Source organism: Ranitomeya variabilis, chromosome 4, assembly GCF_051348905.1.
Source record: "Ranitomeya variabilis isolate aRanVar5 chromosome 4, aRanVar5.hap1, whole genome shotgun sequence".
Classification (NCBI taxonomy): domain Eukaryota; kingdom Metazoa; phylum Chordata; class Amphibia; order Anura; family Dendrobatidae; genus Ranitomeya; species Ranitomeya variabilis.
The window spans coordinates 635,137,728-635,164,905 of record NC_135235.1 but is presented as its reverse complement, the minus strand read 5'-3'; the positions used below and the strand labels follow the sequence as shown (position 1 = coordinate 635,164,905).

The following is a 27,178-nucleotide window of genomic DNA, read 5'->3' as shown; positions in this document are numbered from 1 at the left end:
CGGGACATGTCAGCTGTTTTCAACAGCTGACATGTGCCCGCAATAGCGGCGGGTGAAATCGCGATTCACCCGCCACTATTAACTAGTTAAATGCCGCTGTCAAACGCTGACAGCGGCATTTAACAAGCGCATACGGCCGGAAATGCTAGTGCAGCGCCCCAGAGTCCTGGTCGTTGCAGTACTGCGGTTCCGCCACTAAGGGGAGCTATAGTACGTCTGATGGCACTGAAGGAGTTCATCTGGACAGGTATCACAGACACCAATACATTTCACAGCCGGGCCACCAGGGGGAGCTAAGGGTTCTATTCATTAGGCCACTCCCCACCATTGTGGGTAAACTGGGGGTCAGGCAGGAAGTTAGACAGAAAGCTGACTGGGTTGGAACCAGGCAACACCTTGTGGCAGAGGGTGTTGTGGGAGAAGATTCGGTAGGGTCCCTGTCAGGGGTGGGATCCTGACAGAGGCTTGGCAACTTGAGCGAACGTAACGGGACCGTGCCTGCTCAGTATAGCGGCGGTACCCAAGGAGGGACTGGAAGAGAGATAGATTGTGCTGAGTGAGAAACGAGATCAAAGCAACAAGGAGAATACCAGTAGGAGTCGTGCTGTAAGACCGAGGCAACACCCTACTGAGGCGCACAACCGGCGGCCGGAACGCCGAGGGAGTATTACAATATTCAGCTTCAAGCAATACTCTAAACCAACGGCAGGACAGTCAGTCTAAGGCGGGCTGTCTCACCTAAATCACCTATGCAGTCTTGGGGGGCAACTTGTGGAGAGGGGCGACTCTAGGGTCCCGGAAGAGCTCCAAGCCTACCCGTCATACGGGTGCCGTTCCAACCGTAACATCAGGGAGGGACGGAGGATTAGCAGAACATCATCTAATCGAGTTGTGAGGGAACTTAAGAAACAGACACAACAGTTGTGGGGACTTTCCGTAAGCACAGCAGGGAAGGACCACAACACATAGCGCTAGCAGGAAGGCGCAGATTTCCATCTGTTAAGAGAACTCTGGAGGTGCCATTGGACCGGCCGGACTTGCGCAGCCTGGTTATCCGGATTCCGGACTGAGGACCCAGAGATCTTCAGTAAAGAGGTAAAGAGACTGCAACCTGGTGTCCTCGTTATTTACTGCACCGCACCACTACAACATCACCACCACCATCATCTATCCACATCTTGCACTGTGCGCCCTTCGGCAGGGTCACGGATCGGGCCTAGCCACCGTGACAACCCCAGAGCAGAGACTCAGAGGCCCGGTACCGGGTACCCCTCGGCCCTGCAGCAGTGGGGGCGCTACACTAGCACCGGTGCGTTGGCATAACAACCAGAGGTCTCCTGAAGACCTTTATGGTTGTTGATGCTAGATTAGATTGCTGTGAGCACCACCCTGTGGTCGGCGCTCATAGCAATGCATTAAATCTGCTACATAGGAGCGATCTGAGCAACAGAGTCGATCAGGCTATGCCAGCTTCTAGTCCCCCATGGAGGCTATTGAAGCATGGCAAAAGTAAAAAAAAAATGTTTTAAAAAATATGAAAAAAAAAAAAATATGTAAAAGTTCAAATCACCCCCTTTTGCCCCATTCAAAATAAAACAATAAAAAAACAAACAAACATGGCGGTATTTGGTGGTATCGCCTCATTCAGAATCACCCGATCTATCAATAACAAAAGGATTAGCTTGATTGCTAAACGACGTAGCGAGAAAAAAATTCCAATCAAGCTAATCCTTTTGTTATTGATAGATCGGGTGATTCTGAATGAGGCGATACCACCAAATACCGCCATGTTTGTTTGTTTTTTTATTGTTTTATTTTTAATGGGGCAAAAGGGGGTGATTTGAACTTTTACATATTTTTTTTTTTTCATATTTTTTAAAACATTTTTTTTTTTACTTTTGACATGCTTCAATAGACTTCATGGGGGACTAGAAGCTGGCATAGCCTGATCGACTCTGTTGCTCAGATCGCTCCTATGTAGCAGATTTAATGCATTGCTATGAGCGCCGACCACAGGGTGGTGCTCACAGCAATCTAATCTAGCATCAACAACCATAAAGGTCTTCAGGAGACCTCTGGTTGTTATGCAAACGCACCGGTGCTAGCATTTCCGGCCGTATGCGCTTGTTAAATGCCGCTGTCAGCGTTTGACAGTGGCATTTAACTAGTTAATAGAGGCGGGTGGATCTCGATTCCACCAGCCGCTATTGCGAGCATATGTCAGCTGTACAAAACAGCTTATATGTCCCGGATTTGATGCAGGCTCACCGCCGAAGCCTGCATCAAAGCAAAGGATCCGCCATCGGACGTACTATTGACGTACTGTGGTTGATTTTTCATTCTGTCTCCCAAAGATTGCAGTAAAGCTCGGCGCACATTTATTCTGCGCTCTGCAATGAGCGCTTGCAGCGGGATTTCCGTGTTAATCTCGGAAATACGTTATTCAGATGGAGACACTGTGGATGCCATAGGACCTGTGATCCAGCAGTGTCCATCTTTTTTAGGATTGCAATAAAGTGCTGTCAGACAGTTTTGTGCACTTCTGAATAGGACAATGCTGAACAGAGGCCAGACTGAGTCCAGAGTAAATCTTCTGCCTCATTGTAGTGAATGGATCCATCGGGGGTTTCTACTGAATCACGCAACTCAGAGATTTAGATGGGAACCCCAAAGTAAGTACTCAGCATAGAGAGCTGGATAAATGTGATCCCAAACGTTATGTAAAATGTTCCCAATAAAAGCTTCAACTCAATCCACAAAAAAGCAAGTGTCCACTCAGATCTGTCATCTGTTAATGGAAATATATAATTTTACATTCAAAAAGTCAAATGACGCTCCTTCCCTTCCGAGAGTAAATGTTTTGTGAAAAAAAGTTAAATGTTTATTTTTTCCATATTCCAAAAATTCCTGTGAAGCACCTGAAGGGTTAATAAATTTCTTCAATGTGGTTTTAGAATGGTGTCACTTTTGAGTATCTTCTATCATATAAACTTGTGAGTTCAAATGTGATGTGGTCCCTAAAAAAATAGTTTTGTAAATTTTATTGAAAAAATGAGAAATCGTTAATCAACTTTTAACTCTTACACAGTGCCTTGCGAAAGTATTCAGACCCCTGGAACTTTTCAACCTTTTCCCACATATCATGCTTCAAACATAAAGATACCAAATGTTAATTTTTGGTGAAGAATCAACAAGTGGAACACGATTGTGAAGTTGAATGAAATTTATTGGTTATTTAAAATTTTTGTGGAAAATCAAAAACTGAAAAGTGGGGCGTGAAATATTATTCGGCCCCTTTAACTTAATACTTTGTTGCGCCACCTTTTGCTGCGATTACAGCTGCAAGTCGCTTGGGGTATGTCTCTATCAGTTTTGTACATCGAGAGACTGAAATTCTTGCCCATTTTTCCTTGGCAAACAACTCGAGCTCAGTGAGGTTTGATGGAGATCGTTTGTGAACAGCAGTTTTCAGCTCTTTCCACAGATTCTCGATTGGATTGAGGTCTGGACTTTGACTTGGCCATTCTAACACCTGGATACGTTTATTTGTGAACCATTCCATTGTAGAGTTTGCTTCATGTTTGGGATCATTGTCTTGTTGGAAGACAAATCTCCATCCCAGTCTCAGGTCTTTTGCAGACTCCAACAGGTTTTCTTCAAGAATGGTCCTGTATTTGGCTTCATCCATCTTCCCATCAATTTTAACTATCTTCCCTGTCCCTGCTAAAGAAAAGCAGGCCCAAACAATGATGCTGCCACCACCATGTTTGACAGTGGGGATGGTGTGTTCAGGGTAATGAGCTGTGTAGCCTTTACGCCAAACATATTGTTTGGAATTGTTGCCAAAAAGTTCAATTTTGGTTTCATCTGACCAGAGCACCTTCTTCCACATGTTTGGTGTGTCTCCCAAGCGGCTTGTTGCAAACTTTAAACAACACTTTTTATGGATATCTTTGAGAAATGACTTTCTTCTTGCCACTGTTCCATAAAGGCCAGATGTGTGCAGTGTATGACTGATTGTTGTCCTATGGACAGACTGTCCCGCCTCAGCTGTAGATCTCTGCAGTTCATCCAGAGTGATCATGGGCCTCTTGGCTGCATCTCTGATCAGTCTTCTCCTTGCTTGAGATGAAAGTTTGGAGGGACGGCCGGGTCTTGGTAGATATACAGTGGTATGAAACTCCTTCCATTTCAATATGATCGCTTTCACAGTGCTCCTTGGGATTTAAAGTTTTGGAAATCATTTTGTATCCAAATCCGGCTTTAAACTTCTCCACAACAGTATCACGGACCTGCCTGTTGTGTTCCTTGGTCTTCATGATGCTCTCTGTTCTTCAAACAGAACTCTGAGACTATCACAGAGCAGGTGCATTTATATAGATACTAGATCACACACAGGTGGATTATATTTATCATCATTAGGCATTTAGGACAACATTGGATCATTTAGAGATCCACAATGAACTTCTGGAGTGAGTTTGCTGCACTGAAAGTAAAGGAAACCAAACACCTTCGGTCTGACAAAACAGACAACCAAAAAATTAAGAGATCCAGAATATAATTAAAATAAGGCTTTATTTATGGAAAACATATCCCGTGCCTTAGTGCACAAGCACCAAAACAAGAAGTGGGAGGCCACGTAATATAACTTGCTGAAAGCATATAATGCAGTGTAGTAAAGAGCAATGCATCACATAAATCTGGTATATTGCACTTTAGTTGCCTAAGCATACATACAGTGAAACAAACGACAATTGCAATATCTACCTGCGGCTGACCCGGGGTCCCACCTCACCCCAACGCGCGTTTCGCAATTCAGCTTCTTCCGGGGGCGTGTCTGGGGCAGGTAAGTACGGGGTTTTTATCATACGTAAGCACCAATAGGCTGAGATATCCGAATCATGTGATCGCAAGTGTTGCTAGGTAACGTCCAGCTATAGCGACGCATGCGTCCTTTTTCCCACTTCCTAGATTAAAGGTCACTTCCGGACCTGCGCTCAGTGGAACGCCTGCTGGTACGCAAGCAGTCCAGGACAGAGCGCCTCCGAAAGTGAATAGGCTGGGGAAAGGGTGCATGCGCACAGCCTGGAAAGACGCTGACTGCAGAGAGGAAAATCTAACCACAGAGATATATATATATATATATATATATATATATATATATATATATATATATATATATATATATATATATATATATATATATATATATATATATATATATATATATATATATATATATATATATATATATATATATACACACATAGGAACGAAGAATATCGCGCAAAGTGAATGGCTATAAATATAATACTAGCTCTTGTGAATACGTGAGATAACTTAACCAGAGCTTCACATAATTATACCGAAAGTGCTGAGTGCAATTCAGAAACACCAGTAATGCCAATTCAAGGTGTAAATATGACAAAGTGTGAATAGATAAAGTGCTTCAGTGCATATCTAGATTAATCCGTGATAATATGTTTACCAATATATAAAACTACATCATTAAAAGTGCCAGTGAAAAGATACAAAGTGACTAATACAAGAACATTTTTTATTTTTAATAATAAAGTGCTTAAATAGTGCATTTTTTTAATATCCGCAATACATTCTCCTAAACCATTTATTCTTTAAATAGCAGCATTAATCTAATTTATATACAGTACCTACTACCCACATATCCCTCAAAACAATTCCTTTTATCCGATCTGTTGTGAATTCTGCTCTTGGGCTCCCTCCGGTGGTTGTAAGTGGTAGTGCTGTCTCTGGATTGCAGCCTTCATCAGGTGTATCCGCTTATTGCAATTCTGACTGGGGTATTTAGGCTTGCTGGATCCTTTAGTCAGTGCCAGTTGTCCATTGTTTTTGGAGGTTATGTCCTTGTCTGGTTCTACCTGCCTTGCTGCCATATCTACAAAGATAAGTGTCTGGCTTTGTGTTTTTGCACATATGCTATGTGCTTAATTACTTGTGCTATTCATTGTTTTTTGTCCAGCTTGATTGTGTCAGTATTTTCTCAGTCTGGTTGGATTCTCAGGAGTGGCAGATATATATTCCATGACTTTAGTTAGTTGTGGCACTTTGTATGTTCTGCTGTGGATATTTTTGATTAGCTTTTAATACTGAAGCTTAGCATTCTGTCCTATCCTTCCCTATTTAGGTAGAAGTGGCCTCTTTTGCTGAAATCTGTTTTCCTGCCTGTGTGTGTCCTTCCTCTCCTATTCACAGTCAATATCCGTGGGGGCTGCCTATCCTTTGGGGTCTGCTCTGAGGCAAGTTAGCTTTCCTTTTTCCATCTATAGGGGTATGTAGTTCTCCGGCTGTATCGAGGTGTCTAGGGTTTGTTAGGTACATCCCATGGCTACTTCTAGTTGCGGTGTTAAGTTCAGGGATTGCGGTCAGTATAGATTCCACTCCTCCTGAGAAAGTCTCATGCCGTTCCAAAGCCACAGAATCATAACACCGATCACTCTTTAGATAGCAGCGTGAATATAACTTATATACGGTACCTATTACCCTCCTACCCCTGAGAACAGTCCCTTTTATCCAACTCATCCATTAGTCCACAAAAATATCCAAATAGTACAACTTGGAGAGGTTAAAAGGACATTATTCACCCCCCCCCCAAAAAAAAAAAGGAGACTATAGATGGTACTGTTCATAATATATCATATAATAGTCTTTAATTCTCTAGGGGAAGCCGATATCTGGTTCCATATCCTCCGCTGCTTCTAATCGTCCAATGTCCAATAAGTGAAGACGTATCCCCTATGTAGCGTACCATAACAGGAAAACACGATGAGGGCAACAGTCATAGATCACATGTTCCTATAATTCAATAAAAAAGAAGTTAAATCTTAAAAACATCATTTAATATTTAAAATCAACAAAAAACAGACGAAAACCCTTTAACCCTATCCCATAAAAGAATGTCTCTTAAAGTAAAACAGGATGAACATACCCTACACAGATTCCAATCAGAATATTATAAGAACGAAGCAAATCCTAAACTCTCATTAAGGCCCTGTGGAGTCATTGTCCCTAACCTATAAATCCATTTACTTTCCATTTGGGACAGGGCCCTACCTAAATCCCCTCCACGTATATTAACATTAATCTGGTCAATGCCCTTAATTTTCAGGCCTCCAGCTTGACCATCATGATACCTCAAGAAATGCCTGGGCAAAGTCTTCAATGTTGTTACATCCTTCACCATTCTTGCTTTATTAATGTCCCTAACATGCTCCCTTGTTCTCACTTTGAGCTCCCTGGTGGTTAATCCAATGTATACCTTAGCACAAGGACATTCGGCATGATAAATGACTCCCCGGGAATTACAACTAAGGTGCTTCCTAATCGCATATGTTTTTGAACCATCAAAATTGCAAAAGTCAGTAGCCCTAGTAAGATTAAAACATCCCTTACATAGCCCACATGGGAAGAAACCTTTACGTTCCCCCTCCAAAGGTCTAGAGGGTCCAGATCCCGGGGCTTCATAATGACTTCTAACCAGGGCATCCCTAAGATTTTGTGAGCATCTGGCCACAAAAGATGGAGCAGGGGGCAATACCCGTTTCAAGGTGGGGTCTACCATTAGAACCTCCCAATGTTTCCGGATAATATTCGTTAGGCCCAGCCATTGGCAGTTATAAGTTGAGATAAATCTCACTTGATTCTCTTTTTCGCCCTTAATTTCTTTTTTCTGTTTGTACAGTAATTCATCCCGAATGGATCTCTTGGCTCTCATGTATCCTCTTTTTATACATCGAGAGCTGTACCCTCTTGCCATAAACCTCCGGGTCAAATCTGTAGCTTGATGTTCAAATAGTTGATCCTCCGAACATATCCTCTTAAGGCGCAAGAATTGCCCAATGGGGATTCCCCTAATAGTTGATTTGAGGTGGGACGAGTCCGCTCGTAACAGTGCTTGGTAGCTGTAGGTTTCCTGAATATATCAGTACTTATCCGTCCTTCTTGTGTCACCGTGATCTTTAGGTCCAAAAAAATCTAGGCTTCTACCATTATGAAATGTAAGTTTAACATTGATGTTATTTTTATTCAAGGTATTCATAAAACGATTAAGGCCCTCCAAAGAGCCTTCCCAAAAAAACAAAATATCTTCCAAATACCTCATCCAGTTGTGGACTAAGTTCACATCCTGGATGAGGTCCTCCTGAAAAATGCTCCTTTCCCACGCTCCCAAAAATAAATTTGCGTAGGCCGGGGCGCAAGAAGCCCCCATTGCTGTACCCTGTATCTGAAGAAAAATATTGTTGTTGAACGTAAATACAATATGATTCAAAATGAATTCTAACAAAATCAAGATTAGGTCGGCAATGGGGGGATGGATATTACTTGATTGCAAGAACCACTTAGTGGCCCGTAGACAGTCCATATGGCGGATAGACGTATACAACGCCTCTATGTCTGCTGTTACCATAATGACATTCTCTTCCACCTGTAGTTGGTCAATACGTTGAAGGACTGCTGTAGTGTCCTTAGTATACGAAGGCAATGTAGAGACTATTGGTTTTAGAAAGTAATCAACTATGTCAGAGACAATCTCACATAATTCCCCAATACCTGCAACGATCGGTCGTCCGGGTGGGTCCACAGGGTTCTTATGCAATTTGGGAATGATATAAAATGTTGGTAATCTTGGATGCAAATTTTTTATGGTATCCAACAATTTCTTAGAGATGATCCCTTCAGTAAATGCATTGTCCAAGATGTTCACCAACTTCTCCTGGAAGGAAGGTAGAGGGTTAAACGTTACTTTCCGGTAACATGTTGCATCATCAAGCAACCTATATGCTTGTTTCTCGTACATCTGGCAAGGCCAGATGACAAGATTGCCCCCTGTATCAGCAGGTTTATATACAACGTCCTTCCAGGACTTTAGCTCTTCCAAGGCCATGTGTTCTGTTTTTCAAATTTGATGGATTTTTACACTCCTTAGCCAAATGTTCTATATCCCGTGTTACAAGTTTTGTAAAAACCTCTACCGCCGGACACAAACTTAGTGCGGGAAATTTTTTTGAGCTATTATACAAGTAATTAGGGATATTACTTACCTCCATTGCCGCATTCTCTTCCTCCAAAGAGATGAGTGCCTCCAATGCCTCAATTTCATCAGGTGTGGTAACTGGGTCTGGTGTTGAGTTTTTAAAATGTAATTTGTTTAGAATTATTTTTCTAGACAATAGGTGAAGTTGGTGAACATCTTGGACAATGCATTTACTGAAGGGATCATCTCTAAGAAATTGTTGGATACCATAAAAAATTTACATCCAAGATTACCAACATTTTATATCATTCCCAAATTGCATAAGAACCCTGTGGACCCACCCGGACGACCAATCGTTGCAGGTATTGGGGGATTATGTGAGATTGTCTCTGACATAGTTGATTACTTTCTAAAACCAATAGTCTACATTGCCTTCGTATACTAAGGACACTACAGCAGTCCTTCAACGTATTGACCAACTACAGGTTAAAGAATGTCATTATGGTAACAGCGGACATAGAGGCGTTGTATACGTCTATCCGCCATATGGACGGTCTACGGGCCACTAAGTGGTTCTTGCAATCAAGTAATATCCATCCCCCCATTGTCTACCTAATCTTAATTTTGTTAGAATTCATTTTGAATCATATTGTATTTACGTTCAACAATATTTTTCTTCAGATACAGGGTACGGCAATGGGGGCTTCTTGCGCCCCGGCCTACGCAAATTTATTTTTTGGAGCGTGGGAAAGGAGCATTTTTCAGGAGGACCTCATCCAGGATGTGGACTTAGTCCACAACTGGATGAGGTATTTGGATGATATTTTGTTTTTTTGGGAAGGCTCTTTGGAGGGCCTTAATCGTTTTATGAATACCTTGAATAAAAATAACATCAATGTTAAACTTACATTTCATACTGGTAGAAGCCTGGATTTTTTGGACCTAAAGATCACGGAGACACAAGAAGGACGGATAAGTACTGATGTATTCAGGAAACCTACAGCTACCAACGCACTGTTACGAGTGGATTCGTCCCACCTCAAAATCAACCATTAGGGGAATCCCCATTGGGCAATTCTTGCGCCTTAAGAGGATATGTTCGGAGGATCAACTATTTGAACATCAAGCTACAGATTTGACCCGGAGGTTTATGGCAAGAGGGTACAGCTCTCGATGTATAAAAAGAGGATACATGAGAGCCAAGAGATCCATTCGGGATGAATTACTGTACAAACAGAAAAAAGAAATTAAGGGCGAAAAAAAGAATCAAGTGAGATTTATCTCAACTTATAACTGCCAATGGCTGGGCCTAACGAATATTATCCAGAAACATTGGGAGGTTCTAATGGTAGACCCCACCTTGAAACGGGTATTGCCCCCTGCTCCATCTTTTGTGGCCAGACGCTCACGAAATCTTAGGGATGCCCTGGTTAGAAGTCATTATGAAGCCCTGGGATCTGGACCCTCTAGACCTCTGGAGGGGGAACGTAAAGGTTTCTTCCCATGTGGGCTATGTAAGGGATGTTTTAACCTTACTAGGGCTACTGACTTTTGCAATTTTGATGGTTCAAAAACATATGCGATTAGGAAACACGTTAGTTGTAATTCCCGGGGAGTCATTTATCATGCCGAATGTCCTTGTGCTAAGGTATACATTGGATTAGAATGTCCAGCTTCACCGAATCCGTAAAAAAGAGTTTTCTTTATTCACACATTATTGAGCATAGAGGATACAGACTTCAGCACAAGCCATATGGGTAAGAATCTCAACGCGTTTCTGGAGACTAAGCTCCCTTAATCATGACATCATGTCATGATTAAGGGAGCTTAGTCTCCAGAAACGCGTTGAGATTCTTACCCATATGGCTTGTGCTGAAGTCTGTATCCTCTATGCTCAATAATATGTGAATAAAGAAAACTCTTTTACGGATTCGGTGAAGCTGGACATTCTTTTCTTTTTTGGACTCCATACGCCTGAACACAGCGGGTCCGTGCTCCCGAAGATTGGTTTATGCATCACGGGTGAGCTGGTTTATATTCCTTCTTTCATACATTGGATTAACCACCAGGGAGCTCAAAGTGAGAACAAGGGAGCATGTTAGGGACATTAATAAAGCAAGAATGGTGAAGGATGTAACAACATTGAAGACTTTGCCCAGGCATTTCTTGAGGTATCATGATGGTCAAGCTGGAGGCCTGAAAATTAAGGGCATTGACCAGATTAAAGGGCTACTGTCACCCCCTACAGCCGTTATTAACTAAAAGAGCCACCTTGTGCAGCAGTAATGCTGCAGTCTAACAAGGTGGCTCTTTTAGTTTTTGATTCAGTTATTATCTCAATAAAGCTTTTTAAAAATTGGCCACAAATACCTGATTTTCTACCTGGAGGCGGTCCGAAGCCTCCTCTATGAATCTCCCAACTGCCGTCACTCTTCTCTTCAGGGGCGATGGTCGCCGCCCCCTTCGCGCTGTTTCTTCTTAAATCCGGCGCCTGCGCTGTGCGTGCCTGCCTGGGGCCTGCGCAGTGTTCATTGTCAGTCACAGCTCAGATGCCGGGTGCCTGACTGCGCCTGTGCGGGCAGTGCGCCCACCCTGTTGCTGAATCCCCGCCCCGCACTTTGTTATTCATTATGCACAGTGCGGGGCTGGTATTCCTGGGCATGCGCACTGCGCTGTTTAGACGCTCCCCAGCTCAGACGCTCCCCCAGCTCAGACGCTCCCCCAGCTCAGACGCCTTCCCAGGAACACCAGCCCCGCACTGTGCATAATGAATAACAGAGTGCGGGGCGGGGATTCAGCAAAAGGGTGGCCGCACTGCCCGCACAGGCGCAGTCAGGCACCCGGCATCTGAGCTGTGACTGACAATGAACACTGCGCAGGCCCCAGGCAGGCACGCACAGCACAGGCGCTGGATTTAAGAAGAAACAGCGCGAAGGGGGCGGCGACCATCGCCCCTGAAGAGAAGAGTGACGGCAGTTGGGAGATTCATAGAGGAGGCTTCGGACCGCCTCCAGGTACAAAATCAGGTATTTGTGGCCAATTTTTAAAACGCTTTATTGAGGTAATAACTGAATCAAAAACTAAAAGAGCCACCTTGTTAGACTGCAGCATTACTGCTGCACAAGGTTGCTCTTTTAGTTTATAACGGCTGGAGGGGGTGACAGTGGCCCTTTAATGCTAATATACATGGAGGGGATTTAGGTAGGACCCTGTCCCAATTGGAAAGTAAATGGATTTATAGGTTAGGGACAATGACTCCACAGGGCCTTAATGAGAGTTTAGGATTTGCTTCGTTCTTATAATATTCTGATTGGAATCTGTGTAGGGTATGTTCATCCTGTTTTACTTTAAGAGACATTCTTTTATGGGATAGGGTTAAAGGGTTTTCGTCTGTTGTTTGTTGATTTTAAATATTAAATGATGTTTTTATGATTTAACTTCTTTTTTATTGAATTATAGGAACATGTGATCTGACTGTTGCCCTCATTGTGTTTTCCTGTTATGGTACGCTACATAGGGGATACGTCTTCTTCACTTATCGGACATTGGACGATTAGAAGCAGCGGAGGATATGGAACCAGATATCGGCTTCCCCTAGAGAATTAAGACTATTATATGATATATTATGAACAGTACCATCTATAGTCTCCTTTTTTTTTTGGGGGGGGGGGTGAATAATGTCCTTTTAACCTCTCCAAGTTGTACTATTTGGATATTTTTGTGGACTAATGGATGAGTTGGATAAAAGGGACTGTTCTCAGGGGTAGGAGGGTAATAGGTACCGTATATAAGTTATATTCACGCTGCTATCTAAAGAGTGATCGGATAAAAGGGATTGTTTTGAGGGATATGTGGGTAGTAGGTACTGTATATAAATTAGATTAATGCTGCTATTTAAAGAATAAATGGTTTAGGAGAATGTATTGCGGATATTAAAAAAATGCACTATTTAAGCACTTTATTATTAAAAATTCAATTTTTTCTTGCATTAGTCACTTTGTATCTTTTCACTGGCACTTTTAATGATGTAGTTTTATATATTGGTAAACATTATCACGGATTAATCTAGATATGCACTGAAGCACTTTATCTATTCACACTTTGTCATATTTACACCTTGAATTGGCATTACTGGTGTTTCTGAATTGCACTCAGCACTTTCGGTATAATTATGTGAAGCTCTGGTTAAGTTATCTCACGTATTCACAAGAGCTAGTATTATATTTATAGCCGTTCACTTTGCGCAATATTCTTCGTTCCTATGTCTATATATATATGTTGTTAGGTTTTCCTCTCTGCAGTCAGCGTCTTTCCAGGCTGTGCGCATGTGCCCTTTCCCCAGCCTATTCACTTTCGGAGGCGCTCTGTCCTGGACCGCTTGCATACCAGCAGGCGTTCCACTGAGTGCAGGTCCGGAAGTGACCTTTAATCTAGGAAGTGGGGAAGAAGGACACATGCGCCGCTATAGCTGGACGTTACCTAGCAACACTTGCGATCACATGATTCGGATAGCTCAGCCTATTGGTGCTTACGTATGATAAAAACCCCGTACTTACCTGCCCCAGGCACGCCCCCGGAAGAAGCTGGATTGCGAAACGCGCGTTGGGGTGAGGTGGGACGCCGGGCCAGCTGCAGGTAGATATTGCAATTGTCGTTTATGTTTCACTGTATGTAAGCTTAGGCAACTAAAGTGCAATATACCGGATTTATGTGTTGCATTGCTCTTTACTACACTGCATTATATGCTTTCAGCAAGTTATATTACGTGGCCTCCCACTTCTTGATGTGGTGCTTGTGCACTATGGCACAGGATATGTTTTCCATAAATAAAGCCTTATTTTAATTATATTCTGGATCTCTTCATTTTTTGGTTGTCCGTTTTGTCAGACCGAAGGTGTTTGGTATACGTTAGGAAGTGCCAGCTGTATAATAGGGACATTGGTGGTTTAATTGAAAGTAAAGGGGCTGAATAATATTGCACGCCACACTTTTCAGATTTTGATTTTCCTCAAAAATTTAAAATAACCAATACATTTCGTTCAACTTCACAATTGTGTCACACTTGTTGATTCTTCACCAAAAAATTACATTTGGTATCTTTGAAGCATGATATATGGGAAAAGGTTGAAAAGTTCCAGGGGGCCGAATACTTTCGCAAGTAGTTTTGTAGCTTCCTAAGAAAAAAAACAATTTTGGTTCAAAAATTGTGCTGATGTAAAGTAGACATGCGGGAAATGTTACTTATTAACTATTTTGTGCTACATATCTCTGTAATTTGAGGGCATGAAAATTCAAAATTGTAAAATTTTTCGCCAAATTTCCTTTTTTTTTAAGCAAATAAACGCAAGTCATACCGAAGAAATTTTACCACTATCATGAAGTACAATATGTCACGAAAAAATAAACTAAAGATCACCAGGATACGTTGAAGCATTCCAGAGTTATTAACAAATAAAGTGAAAGTGGTCAGAATTGTAAAAAAAAAAAAAATGACCTGGTCAATCGCGTGCAAACCACCTTCGGGGTAAAGGCAGTACGCAGTAAGTGTCAGGTCCCCTTTAAGCGCTAAGGAGCCAATTCATCTAAGTGTTTATGACAGCCTTTTGGCATAAAACATTTTGAAAAGATGCCAAAAAAATTTACAGTGTGAAGTTGTGTAAAAAATTTGCAATTTTTGGCATGGTCAGGACAGTCCCAGCAGCTCCTCCAAAGTGGGCGGGAGTATGGACCAGGCTTGGTGGTGGCCCACCAAATTCATCAACAGTTTTGCCACTCGAGTAGTGTAACTTATGCCCTCCAGACAGTTAATGCCTGTCTGTCTCTGACGTTAGTACCATTTCTGGTGAATTTAGTAAGTGGTGTGCATTTTAGCCCACCTCACACCTTTATTCAGACTGGTGTACACAGAACCATTCTTAATGAATTAGCCCCTAAATCTTTAACTGTAAACTCTACCTCAAAAGTTCAAAACATACTCCCAAAAGAACCAACACCCAATTATTCTACAAGCCAGTGACTGAGTAATATTTGTGACTTCTCTGCATTTAGTGGTCACTAGTGTTGAGCGATACCTTCAGATATCGGAAAGTATCGGTATCGGATTGGATCGGTCGATATTCCAAAAATATCGGATAGCTGATACCGATACCCATGCAAGTCAATGGGACCAAAATATCGGAATTAAAATAAACCCTTTCTTTCCTTGTAGGTTCATTCTACATGAAGGAAAACAACTAAGAATAATGTAGGATGTATTGGGGGAGGTGGCGGAGACATTAAAGGCATAGAGGTTTAGCCCAATCAAATAGAATAGCAGGAATTTTTTTATTTTTATTTTTTTAAGACGTTCGGCGTTACAAAGATATTTACTATGTTAAGATTTTTTTTATTTTGGCAGATCTTGATGTTTCACTACTTCCATGTCCTTCACCTTCTTTTTTAATTCTCCGACACGTTCTTCTTCATCATCCTCAGCAGCAGCATCTTTGACATCAACTTCTTCTTCACCTTATTCATCTTCTACCTATTTTTTTTTTTTGTTACATTCTTCATATTCTTTTTTATTAAACTATTCTTCTTCATATTCTACTTCTTCATCATATTCTTATTTGTGACAGGCATTCCTGTAGTTGTTATCTATAAAAGTTTGAAGATTACACCTTCCATTCTGCCTGTCACAAAAGAGTTACAACAGGATTTGTCCGCGTTCAGTTAGGCCTGCAGCGGCAGGCTTTTTCAAGGGGCACCACGAGGAGGAACGGATTCACCCCCATACACTGCTTAGTCTTCTGCTTATAATTTAGATAATATCTTTTGCTCTGATGTTTAGTCTTATGCTTAATGTTCTTCTGCTCTTTGTTCTGCAGCCTCTTGTTCTTCTGCTTCTCGGTCTTCCGTGTCATCGTCTTTAGGGTCTTGAACTTGGAAATGTAGCAGAAGGTACAAGAAGGCTGAGAAAATGCCGAGAACCAGCTGATAGAACTGGAACTCGGATGGCTACCCGAAGGTCCAAGAGCCAATGGAACTACCGAGGACCAGCTGACGTTACTAGAACCCAGTTACTAAGCAGGAGGTACCCGTGCCAGAAAGCACTACCAAGGACCACCTGACGTTGGTGGAACTCGGATACCCAGAAGGAGGCACCTAAGCCAAAGGCTCTGCCCGGAACCAGCTGATGGTACTGGAACCAGGATGGGGACCTATTCAAGATTGTCTTCCTAGAGCCCCAACTAGCGGTGTTGGAGCAAAGGGTCAGCAGGGGGAGCAGAGTGTAGGCCGAAGCCTGCACTGGAGGCAGCTTAGTGTCTGTTGTGTCTGCGGGGCATTTGCAGGACTGTTTGCCGGCTACACAGCAGATGAACAGCTGGCGTTGCTGAACCCCACTGACACATTGGCGGGTGTTTTTCTCTGTGCAGCCAGCACTTCCAGGCATCAACTGGTGTTGTTAGAGCCCAGGGAATCAAGGAGGAGCAGAGTGTAGGCCGAAGCCTGAACTGGAGGCAGCTTTGTGTCTGCGTGGCGTTTGCAGGACACGTTGCCGGCTACACAACAGGGGAACAGCTGGCGTTGCTGAACCCCACTGACACAGTGGCTGGTGTTTTTCTCTGTGCAGCCAGCACTTCCAGGCACCAACTGGTGTTGTTAGAGCCCAGGGAATCAAGGAGGAGCAGAGTGTAGGCCGAAGCCTGCACTGGAGGCAGCTTTGTGTCTGCGTGGCGTTTGCAGGACACGTTGCCGGCTACACAGCAGGGGAACAGCTGGCGTTGCTGAACCCCACTGACACATTGGCGGGTGTTTTTCTCTGTGCAGCCAGCACTTCCGGGCACCAACTGGCGGTGTTAGAGCCCAGGGTCAGCAGGAGGAGCAGAGTGTAGGCCGAAGCCTAATTGGAGCAAATTGAAAGGGAACCCTTAAACCCCCCAGGCGTTAGTAACTAGAAGAGCCACCTTGTGCAGCAGTAATGCTGCACAAGGAAAAGGTGGCTCTTTTAATTATGTTCTTTACACACGCTGAATGAAACACTTATAACATTTTTCCCCTCATACCGTGAAACCGTCTCGGAGGCGGGACTTTCCTTCGTAATGAGACGAAGCACATCTGTAAAACATACCCCCTTGGTGCTGGGCGCTGCCTCCTGAGTGTTGCTTTTTTTGTGTTCCTGATTCTGCACGGTTGTGTTATCCCTTGGCCATGCGCTGTTACTGCACAAGGCCATGAATCCCAGCCCCGCAGTGTCTTCTGATTTATTCACACTGCGGGGCTGGGATTCATAGCCTTGCGCAGTAAATATCGGCGCCTATCACTCATGTCCTTAAGCCTGCTTCAGACTGTGCGGCGTCAGCTGATCCCTTATCGCATGCCACGGCCGTGAAGCCGCACAGTCTGAAGAAGACGGAAGGAGAGGAGTGAAAGGCGAAGATATGCACAACGCATGCCCATGAATCCCAACCCCGCAGTGTCTTCTGATTTATTCACACAGCGGGGCTGGGATTCATGGCCTTGCGCAGTAAATATTGGTGCCTATCACTCATGTCCTTACGCCTGCTTCAGACTGTGCTGCGTCAGCTGATCCCTTATTGCATGCCACGGCCGTGAAGCCGCACAGTCTGAAGAAGGCGGAAGGAGAGGAGTGAGAGACGAAGATATGCACAGCGCATGCCCATGAAACCCAGCCCCGCAGTGACAATAAATAAGACACTGAGGCGTGTGATCTTGGGCAGCGCGTCCGCACAGGCGCAGCCAGCCTAACTACAAATGATGTCAGAAGACGGGCAGCGCTACCTGCGTATGGCCAAGGGATAACATTACAGCGCAGGCTCCGGGACAGATTCAAACAACGCTGAGGAGGCGGCGCACGGCACCAAGGGGGTAGGAATGACGGCTGTGCTGTGTCCCATTATGAAGGAAAGTCCCACCTCCGGGACGGTCTCACGGTATCAGGGGACACATTTTATAAGTGTTTAGTTCTGTGTTTGCAAGGAGCATAATTAAAAGAAAAGTGGAGTAAACGCCGCGCTAGCTGGACTGTATGAGCTTGTAGCAGGGTGATTAATCGCAAGAAAAAAAAAAAAAAATAATAATAATAATAATAGTGGTGATATTCGGATACTCACTTATTTGCTAAAGAGTGGTCTGGTATGCGTGGATCGATTTAAAGGATACTGCTTGCTGCTGTAGCTGTCGGGAGAACTGAAATAGTGATTCAGATAATTGAAAATGGATAACTGAATATATATGGTGTTCATAGGGTATAGGGATGTACTTACAGGTGCTAACTAGTGTAGTACACTTTAGGGCCCCTAAAAAGATAGTTAATTTGAGGATAAGTAGACCACTGGAGCTGTGCCAGAATGGCGCTGTAGGAGTTGCCGTTAGTGTAAAGACCAATACCTTGTTATCGATGCTGTTTTGAGGCAAACACATATAAGGTATAGTTTTAAGGGTACCCTGGGAGATAATCAGGTATTTGTGCCCTCACTGTGGCTTGCTCTGAATCGTTGGTAAGAAGGCACACTTACTTGCAAAGTTGTAGGCAGGGAGGAGGGCTGCGTGGAACCCACCAAATGGTAAATGGAACCGAGCTGTAGTAATGAGCTCTGGAGTGAATGCCTGGGAGCAAGAATGGTAAGTGCGCACGGCGCTATAACTGAGGCCTCAGGAGTGGATGGAAGGCGCCCGCTGCCCGCGTGCTCCAGCCGTGAGCAGCGCTGGGATGCGGCGCGCGAAGGGTGCGAAGCTAAAATGTGACGTCACAGATGAGCGGGGACGGAGGCTCAGATACGGCAATTAACCAACGCGTTTCGAGAGGTATCTCCTCTCTTCATCAGGGCTGACTTCCCAACCGGCTGCCCACCTTCTTATATACCTGAGGTTGCTCATTGCACCTATGTGCTTGATTAATTGGTGCTTGTTTAGATAAAAGAATAATGAAGTGGAACTGTGGAACGCTTGATTATAAATCAATAGCGGACTAGGGAGTTTAATTGAGTGTGCTTTAATAAGGAGAAACCGTGTTAGAACGGGTAAATAGTGAACTAGATGGTGGGCCTATGCTTGTTGCTTGATGTATATAGAGCACCTTTGAACACATTTGAATGAGTAAGGTGGTGGACTATTAATATGTAAACAATGGGTACGGGTGAAAAGATAAATATAATTAAAACCTAATTTTATTAATTAACAAGTAAAATATAAAACACACAAAATAAATGGAATTGAATATAAGATATAAAATGTACCATGTGGAGTACACTACGAAAGCTATGCGTGTATAAGCATATAGAAAATCTAAAATAGTAAAAATATATAATTATACAATATGTAAAAAATATATATTAAAAAATATATATAAAAATGCATTCAAGAAAAGCAGGGTTAAATTAGAACAGGCAAGGCATATGTGCCACTGAATATTAATGCGTGTAAAAAACAGTGGGGCAAGTGCCTGGACGTTTTAGAATGCATAAAGCTCAATCTCCTGGTTTAGGCCATTCGGAGCCAGACTATCTAGCGTATATATCCATTTGGATTCAATTCGTGACATAGCCTTTAGGAAGTCCCCACCTCTAGGGTTTGGCGGGACCTCCTGGATGCCACAAAAGAAAATTCCATGGCAAGAGTGGTTGTGCCTCTCCGAAAAGTGTTGTGACAATGGGTGACCCATGAAACCCTTTCTAATGTTATCCAGATGTTCTTTGATTCTAATCTGTAGACGTCTTTGTTCCCGCACAGAACCTGTTCTAATCGCCAGCTGCTCCTGGACTTCTCTTCTCCTCCTCCCTTTTTCTCCACGGTGGTAAGCGCCAGTGCCATTACTTAGTTTTCAGCATAATTAAAAGAGCCACCTTTTCCTTTTGAATCCTTAGTGCTGCACAAGATGGCTCTTTCAGTAACAAACGCCTTGGGGGGGGGGGGGGGTTAAAGGTTCCCTTTCAACTTGCTCCAATCAGGCTTCGGCCTACACTCTGTTCCTCTGCTCCTCCTGCTGTCCCTGGGCTTCAAAACCGCCAGTTGCTGCCCGGAAGTGCTGTCTGCACAGTCAACACTTGCTGCCGTGTTATTGGGGTTCAGTAACGCCAGCTGCTCCCCTGCTGTGTTGCGGCAATACCTCCAGCCTGCTCCTCCTGCTGTCCCTGGGCTTCAACACCGCCAGTTGCTGCCCGGAAGTGCTGTCTGCACGGTTAACAGTCGCTCCTCTGTTATTGGGGTTCAGTAACGCCAGCTGCTCTCCTACTGTGTTGCGGCAATACCTCCAACCTGCTACTCCTGCTGTCCCTGGGCTTCAACACCGCCAGTTGCTGCCCGAGATCCCACCTCGCAGTGTCGTCTAATGTAATCCCACTGCGGGCCTGGGATCCATGGGCATGCGCAGTGCATATCCTCGCCTCTCACTCCCCTCCTTCCGGCTTCTTCAGACTGTGCGGCGTCACGGCCGTGGCATGCTATTAGGGATCAGCTGACGGTGCACAGTCTGAACAAGGCGGAGGGAGATGAGTGAGAGCCTGAGGTGAAGATATGCACTGCACATGCCCATGGATCCCAGGCACGCAGTGTGATTAAATCAGAAGACACTGCAAGGCGGGATCTCGGGCAGCGCGGACGCACAGGCGCAGCCAGCCTGACACCAAATGATGTCAGAAGACGGGCAGCGCTAAGTGCGCATGACCAAGGGATAACATACCAGCGCAGGCTCCGGGACAGATTCAAACAACGCTGAGGAGGCGGCACACGGCACCAAGGGGGTAGGAATGATGGCTGTGCTGCATCCCATTACGAAGGAAAGTCCCACCTCCGGGACGGTCTCACAGTTTCAGGGGACACATTTTATAAGTGTTAAGTTCTGCGTGTGCAAGGAGCTAAACTGTTATGATCTGATGGCTTAGGAGCAGCATGAGACGTGCTCTGGAGGAGGTGGTACCTGTACTGACCGCAGACCCTGAACTTAACACAACAACTAGAAGTAGCCGTGGGATGTACCTAACACGGCCTAGACACCTTGACACAGCCGGAGGACTAGATACCCCTAAAGATAGAAACAGGAAAAGCATCTTGCCTCAGAGAAAATCCCCAAAGGATAGACAGCCCCCCACAAATATTGACTGTGAGAGGAGAGGGAAATAACATACACAGACTGAAACCAGGATTTAGCAAAGGAGACCACTCTAGCTAAATAGAAAGGACAGGACAGAGTACTGTGCGGTCAGTATTAAAATACTAGAAAATATCCACCACAGAGAATACAAAAATCTCCACACCTAACTAAAGGTATGGAGGGTAAATCTGCTTCTCCAGAGCTTCCAGCTTGGCTGAATAAATCCTTACACAGACAAAGCTGGACAAGAAAAAACATAGAAATGCACTGAACTATAAAGTCCACAGCATGTGGACTGCAAAAACAAAGCCAGGACTTATCATTGATGATTTGGACAGAATAGCAGGAGAATCCAGGCAGAGATGTGAATCCACCAAGAAACAATGGACAACTGGCACTAACTAAAGGATCTAGCCAGACTAAATAGCCCAGTCAGAATTGGTAATAAGTGGAAGCACCTGATGACTACTGAAATCCAAAGGAGCAGCAGTACCACTTATAACCACCGGAGAGAGCCCAAGAGCAGAATTCACAACACTAAACTAAAAGAGCTACCTTTTCCTTGTGCAGCATTACTGCTGCACAAGGTGGCTCTTTCAGTAACAAACGCAGGGGGAGGACAGGTTCCCTTAAATTTCAGTTGTTGTGTCAGCGTGGCGGTCGCGGGACACATTGCCGGCTACACAGCTGGGGATCAGCTGACGTTACTGAAACCCAATAACACTGGGTCATATGTTTTGACTGTGCAGCCTGCACTCTGAGCCTCAACTGGCGGTGTTGGAGCCCAGGGATTACAGTTTAGGTGGTAGAAACATGAACGCAACAGGAGACCTGGATACTGTAGCAAACCAATTATTTAATCTGGAAAAGGAGTGGCAAATTCCTGCGAGATCCAGGCCTTGTTCATTTTCAGAAAAGTAAGCCGGTCAACGTTATCGGAGGATAGTCGCATGCGACGGTCTGTTAGTACACCACCTGCGGCACTAAAGACGCGTTCCGATAATACACTTGCAGCAGGGCAAGCCAGCACCTCCAATGCATACTGGCTTAGCTCTGGCCATGTATCCAGCTTAGAGACCCAAAATTTGAAGGGGGAAGAGCCGTCTGGGAGTACAGTAAGAGGGCAAGACATGTAGTCTGTCACCATCTGACTGAAACGTTGCCTCCTGCTGACTGGAGCCGTCTGTGATGGTGTAGACATGTGTGGCGGGCAGACAAAACTGTGCCACAGTTGGGCCATACCGGTCTTGCCTTGTGCTGAGGTACTGATTCTGCTCCCTCTGTGTGCAGAGCTTCCTCCACTGCCTCTGCGCACTGAGCTGCTTTGTAAAGCACTAGCAGCTCTGCTCTCACTTGGACTGGAGAATATGATGGAATTCACCAGTGTGTCTTGGTACTCCCGCATTTTACGCTCCCGGTTTAACGGTGTTATGAGGCTTTGTAAGTTGTCCCGGTAGCGAGGATCTAGGAGGGTGTACACCCAATAATCAGCCGTGTTGAGAATGTGGGCGATGCAGCGGTCGTTTCTCAGGCACTGCAGCATGTAATCAGCCATGTGCTGCAGACTGCCAACTGGCCAAGAAACGCCGTCCCCTACTTGAGGCGTGATCTCTGCACGCTCAGCATCACCCCACCCTCGCTCTACACACTGACTACTGGAGAATTGTGTAACTCCCTCCTCTGGACCGATGTCTTCCTCCTCCATTGACTCCTCCTCATCCTCCTCACAAAGTGTCCCCTGCCTAAGCCTTTGTGAGGAACCATGTAGCGCTGACTGTCCAGAAGCTAATGGAATTGGTGACTCCTCATCCTCCACCTCTTCCACAACATCATCCCTTAGCGCTTGCAGTGTTTGTTGAAGCAGGCAGATAAGGGGGACAGTCATGCTGACTAGTGCATCATCTGCACTCGCCATCCACGTGGAATCCTCGAAGGAACGCAAAACCTGGCAGACGTCCTTCATAGTGGCCCACTCAGTGGTTGTGAAGTCTGAACGGCGCGGAGTGCGACTTCTTTGCGCCTGATGCAGCTGGTACTCCATTACTGCTGGCTGCTGCTCACACAACCGCTCCAACATATGTAACGTTGAATTCCACCTGGTGGGTAGGTCACATATGATGCGATGTTCCGGAAGACGGAATCGGCGCTGCAGAGCTGCAATGCTCGATCTTGCTATGCTGGAACGCCGCAAGTGAGCACACTCTAGGCGGACCTTGTGCAGCAGTGCATCAAGATCCGGATAGTCCCTCAAAAAACTCTGCACGACCAAGTTGAGCACATGTGCCAGGCATGGGATGTGAGTGAGGTTGCCTAGAGCCAGAGCTGCCACCAGATTTCGGCCATTGTCACACACTACCATGCCAGGCTGGAGATTCGCTGGCACAAACCACACGTCGCTCTCCTGCTTGATGGCATTCCAGAGCTCCTGCGCTGTGTGGCTTCGATTCCCCAAATAAATTAATTTCAAGACAGCCTGTTGACGTTTGGCCACGGCTGAGCTCATGTCTGTCGTAACAGGTAAACGTTCACGGGTCCATGTGGAGGTGGACTGTGACGGCTCCTGCAGCGATGAATCTGAGGAACTTGTGTATGAGGAGGAGTCAATGCGTACAGACTGGATTCCTGCAGTCCTTGGAGTGGACAGGACACGTCCTGCGCCACTCGCATGATCTGTACCTGGCTCAACAACATTAACCCAATGGGCAGTGAGGGAAAGGTATCGCCCCTGTCCATGGTGACTGGTCCATGCATCGGTGGTGAGGTGGACCTTGCTACTGACGGCGTTCAGTAGCGCGTGTTTTATGTGTCCCTCCACATGCTTGTGCAGAGCAGGGACGGCTTGCCTGCTGAAATAAAAGCGGCTGGGCACATTGTACTGTGGGATTGCCAATGCCATCAAGTTACGGAAGCTGTCAGTCTCCACCAGCCTGAATGACAGCATTTCAAGGGACAGCAGTTTTGCAATGCCAGCATTCAGAGCCTGTGCTCGAGGGTGGTTTGCCGAGAATGGCCGCCTTTTCTCCCATGCCTGTGCTACCGATGGCTGTAGACTGGCCTGGAAGTGTGAGGATGACTGGGAACGTGGTGCTGCGGGTGGAATTACTGTGGGTCTCTGGACAACAGTGCCAGAGCTTCTTCCATGGCGATCCTGGGAGGAAGCCGAACCAGCTGTGTGTGAGCTGGAGGAAGAGGCAACAGCACCAGCTGAAGAGGTGGTAGGTGCCGCTGTTGGTTGGCCTAGGTCTTCGGTGTGTTTTTGTAACTCCACCGCGTGCTTGGTCCGCACATGTTTCCACATGTTTGAGGTATTGAGGTTGCTGACATTTCTCCCTCTTTTGACTTTCTGATGACACACCTTGCATTTGACTAAGCAAATGTCATCTGCAACTGTGTCAAAAAAGGACCAGGCACTGCAAGTCTTGGGAGCACCCTTTTTGGCTTTTGGAAGAGGCATGCTCCTAACGGGTGCCGAAGTGGAGGCTACAGGCTCCACAGTCTTCCCCCTCCCTCTTTGGCCCGTTCGGGGAATCTCTTCCTCAGAGCTGCTCCCACCACCTTCCTGTACCTCATGCCACGGAGGGTCAAGGACCTCATCATCTACACTACCCTCTGCCACCAACTGCTCCTCCTGGGTAGTCTCGGCAGCACAGTACGCACCAGAAAGTGGCACCTGAGTCTCATCATCAGATGCGTACTGCGGTGTGGTGACCGGAGGCACTGGCCCACCCGCCTCTTCAGAGTCACAGAGACAAAGCTGTTGGGCATCACTGCACACTGCCTCTTCTTCCATTTCTCCAATGCTGCTTGGCTGGCCCCCTGTTTCCAAGCTAAGAGATTCAGAGAACAGAAGTAGAGATGGCTCCTGTCCTGGGCTCTCTGACTGCCTGGGCAATTTGGCAGGTGGTGAAGAGACAGATGGGTGCTCTCCAGTGCTCTGTGCCTGAGAGGATGTGGCACTAATTGAAGTCGATGCATTAGCTGCCATCCATCCGACAATGGCTTCAATTTGTTCTTCAAGCAGCAGCGGTGTACAGCGATCTCCTACAAAGCTGCGCATGAAGGACTGTTCCCTGCTGAAACTGGGTGATGAGTCACCGGTGCCCGCAGCAGGCACAGAATCCCCACGTCCTCTCCCTGCTCCGCGCCCACGTGCCTTCCTGCCTTCTTCTTCTTGGTTGACTGATAAAAGATAAGCAGAAAAGTACTAAGGGCTTAGTGTGCTTATTCCTGAACAGCTCCTAACAGGTATAAGAAACACTAATTTTCTAAAGTGTGGACTAGACTTTAATATGAGCTAATGTGGCCTACACAACTGTAAAGTGGTGTGTTTGGTGAACTTTATTAATAATTTTTTTTTTTTAAGAACTAACTACAGAATGACCTGCACTCAAACAGAGACCGTGCAGACAGCCGTAAACGGCGCTGCAAGGCCAAAAAAAGCTCCTCTATGTAATCCTATGTAGTGTTTTTCCACAAATTAGCTGGATACGGGTGGAAAGCCACTAATAGGAAATATTTGAATAAATGTGCAGCAGGCTGCACTAATAGCAAAAAAGGACAATGGATAGAACGGTATGAGGCAGTGACACACCCTGAGCTGAATACAACCGGCTGTGGCTGCACACAGACTGCAGAGCGATGTGCACTCACACGGAGACCGTGCAGACAGCCGTAAACGGCACTGCAAGGCCAAAAAAACCTCCTCTATGTTATCCTATGTAGTGTGTTATGATCCGGTGACTTTGGAGCCGCATGAAACTTTCTCTGGAGTAAATGGAACCTGTACTGACAGCAAACCCTGAACTAACACCGCAACTAGAAGTAGCCGTGGGGTGTGCCTAACAAACCCTAGACACCTCGACACAGCCGGAGGACTAAATACCCCTATAGATGGAACTAGGAATACTAACTTGCCTCAGAGTAGAACCCCAAAGGATAGGCAGCCCCCCACGAATATTGACTGTGAGTAGGAGAGGAAAGACACACGCAGGCAGAAAACAGAATTCAGCAAAAGAGGCCACTCTAGCTAAATAGGGAAAGATAGGACAGAATACTAAGCGGTCAGTATTAAAACCCTTCCAAAAATATCCACTGCAGATAATACAAAAAGTTCCACAATCTAACTAAAGACATGGAATGTATATCTGCAACTCCTGAGAATCCAACAAGACTGAGAAAATACTAACACAATCTAAGCTGGACAAAAAACAATGAATAGCACTGAAGTATTAAGCACACAGCATGTGTGCCACAAAAAAACAAAACCAAACACTTATCTTTGCAGATTTGGCAGCAAGGCAGAAGGAACCAAGCAAGGACAACACCTCCCAAAACCATGGACAACTGGCAAGGACTAATGAATCCTGCACGCCTAAATACCCCAGTCAGAACTGCAATCAGCAGATACACCTGACCAGGACTGCAACCCAGGGACAACTGCATTACCACCTACAACCACCGGAGGGAGCCCAAAAGCAGAATTCACAACAGTAGTGTTTTTCCACAATTTAGCTGGATACGGATGGAAAGCCACTAATAGGAAGTATTTGAAAAAACAGTGCAGCAGACTGCACTAATAGCAAAAAAGGACAATGGATAGAACAGTATGAGGCAGTGAAGCACCCTGAGCTGAATACAACCGGCTGTGGCTGCACACAGACTACAGAGTGAGCTGCACTCACACACACAGAGACCTTGCAGACAGCTGTGAACAGCGCTGCAAGGCAAAAGCAAGGTTCTCACACAGCGGTTGCTAAATTAGCCTGGGTAAAGCACAATGAAGCAAATCGCTATCTCTAAACTGGCCCTCAGTCAGAATACAGCGTCTGGGAACTTCCGATTCCGGTATACGGAAAATATCGGAACTCGGTATCGGAATTCCGATACCGCAAATATCGGCCGATACCCGATACTTGCGGTATCGGAATACTCAACACTAGTGGTCACTACTCACCTGTGTGGTTATCTGTAGGAAACTCCTCTTTACACCTCTCATCTTCCCTCACATATGTCTCTGTAGTATTAATATGGGGCAGATCTTCACACTGAAATAAAGATTGTAAAAGTCACAGACAGAT

The 27,178-nt window shown here is 45.2% G+C and overlaps 3 protein-coding genes across 5 annotated transcripts in view; 1 reads left to right on the top strand and 2 right to left on the bottom strand.

Moving 5' to 3' along the window:
• The window catches only part of LOC143767208 (uncharacterized), a 521,413-nt gene that overhangs the window by 57,421 nt on the left and 436,814 nt on the right, over positions 1 to 27,178 (top strand). The window lies entirely within an intron of this gene.
• LOC143767238 (uncharacterized) overlaps positions 1 to 27,178 on the bottom strand; it is a 388,340-nt gene that overhangs the window by 212,989 nt on the left and 148,173 nt on the right. The gene's annotated exons all lie outside the window — the stretch shown is intronic.
• LOC143767206 (zinc finger BED domain-containing protein 6-like) overlaps positions 1 to 27,178 on the bottom strand; it is a 59,971-nt gene that overhangs the window by 26,315 nt on the left and 6,478 nt on the right. For 2 of the 3 annotated variants that reach the window (XM_077255341.1, XM_077255343.1), the window contains exon 6: positions 27,055 to 27,145. In XM_077255341.1, the coding sequence (XP_077111456.1) occupies positions 27,055 to 27,145 (91 nt within the window). Of the gene's footprint in view, positions 1 to 20,423; positions 25,281 to 27,054; positions 27,146 to 27,178 lie in introns of those variants that run through there. The other variant, XM_077255340.1, reaches the window with a different exon arrangement.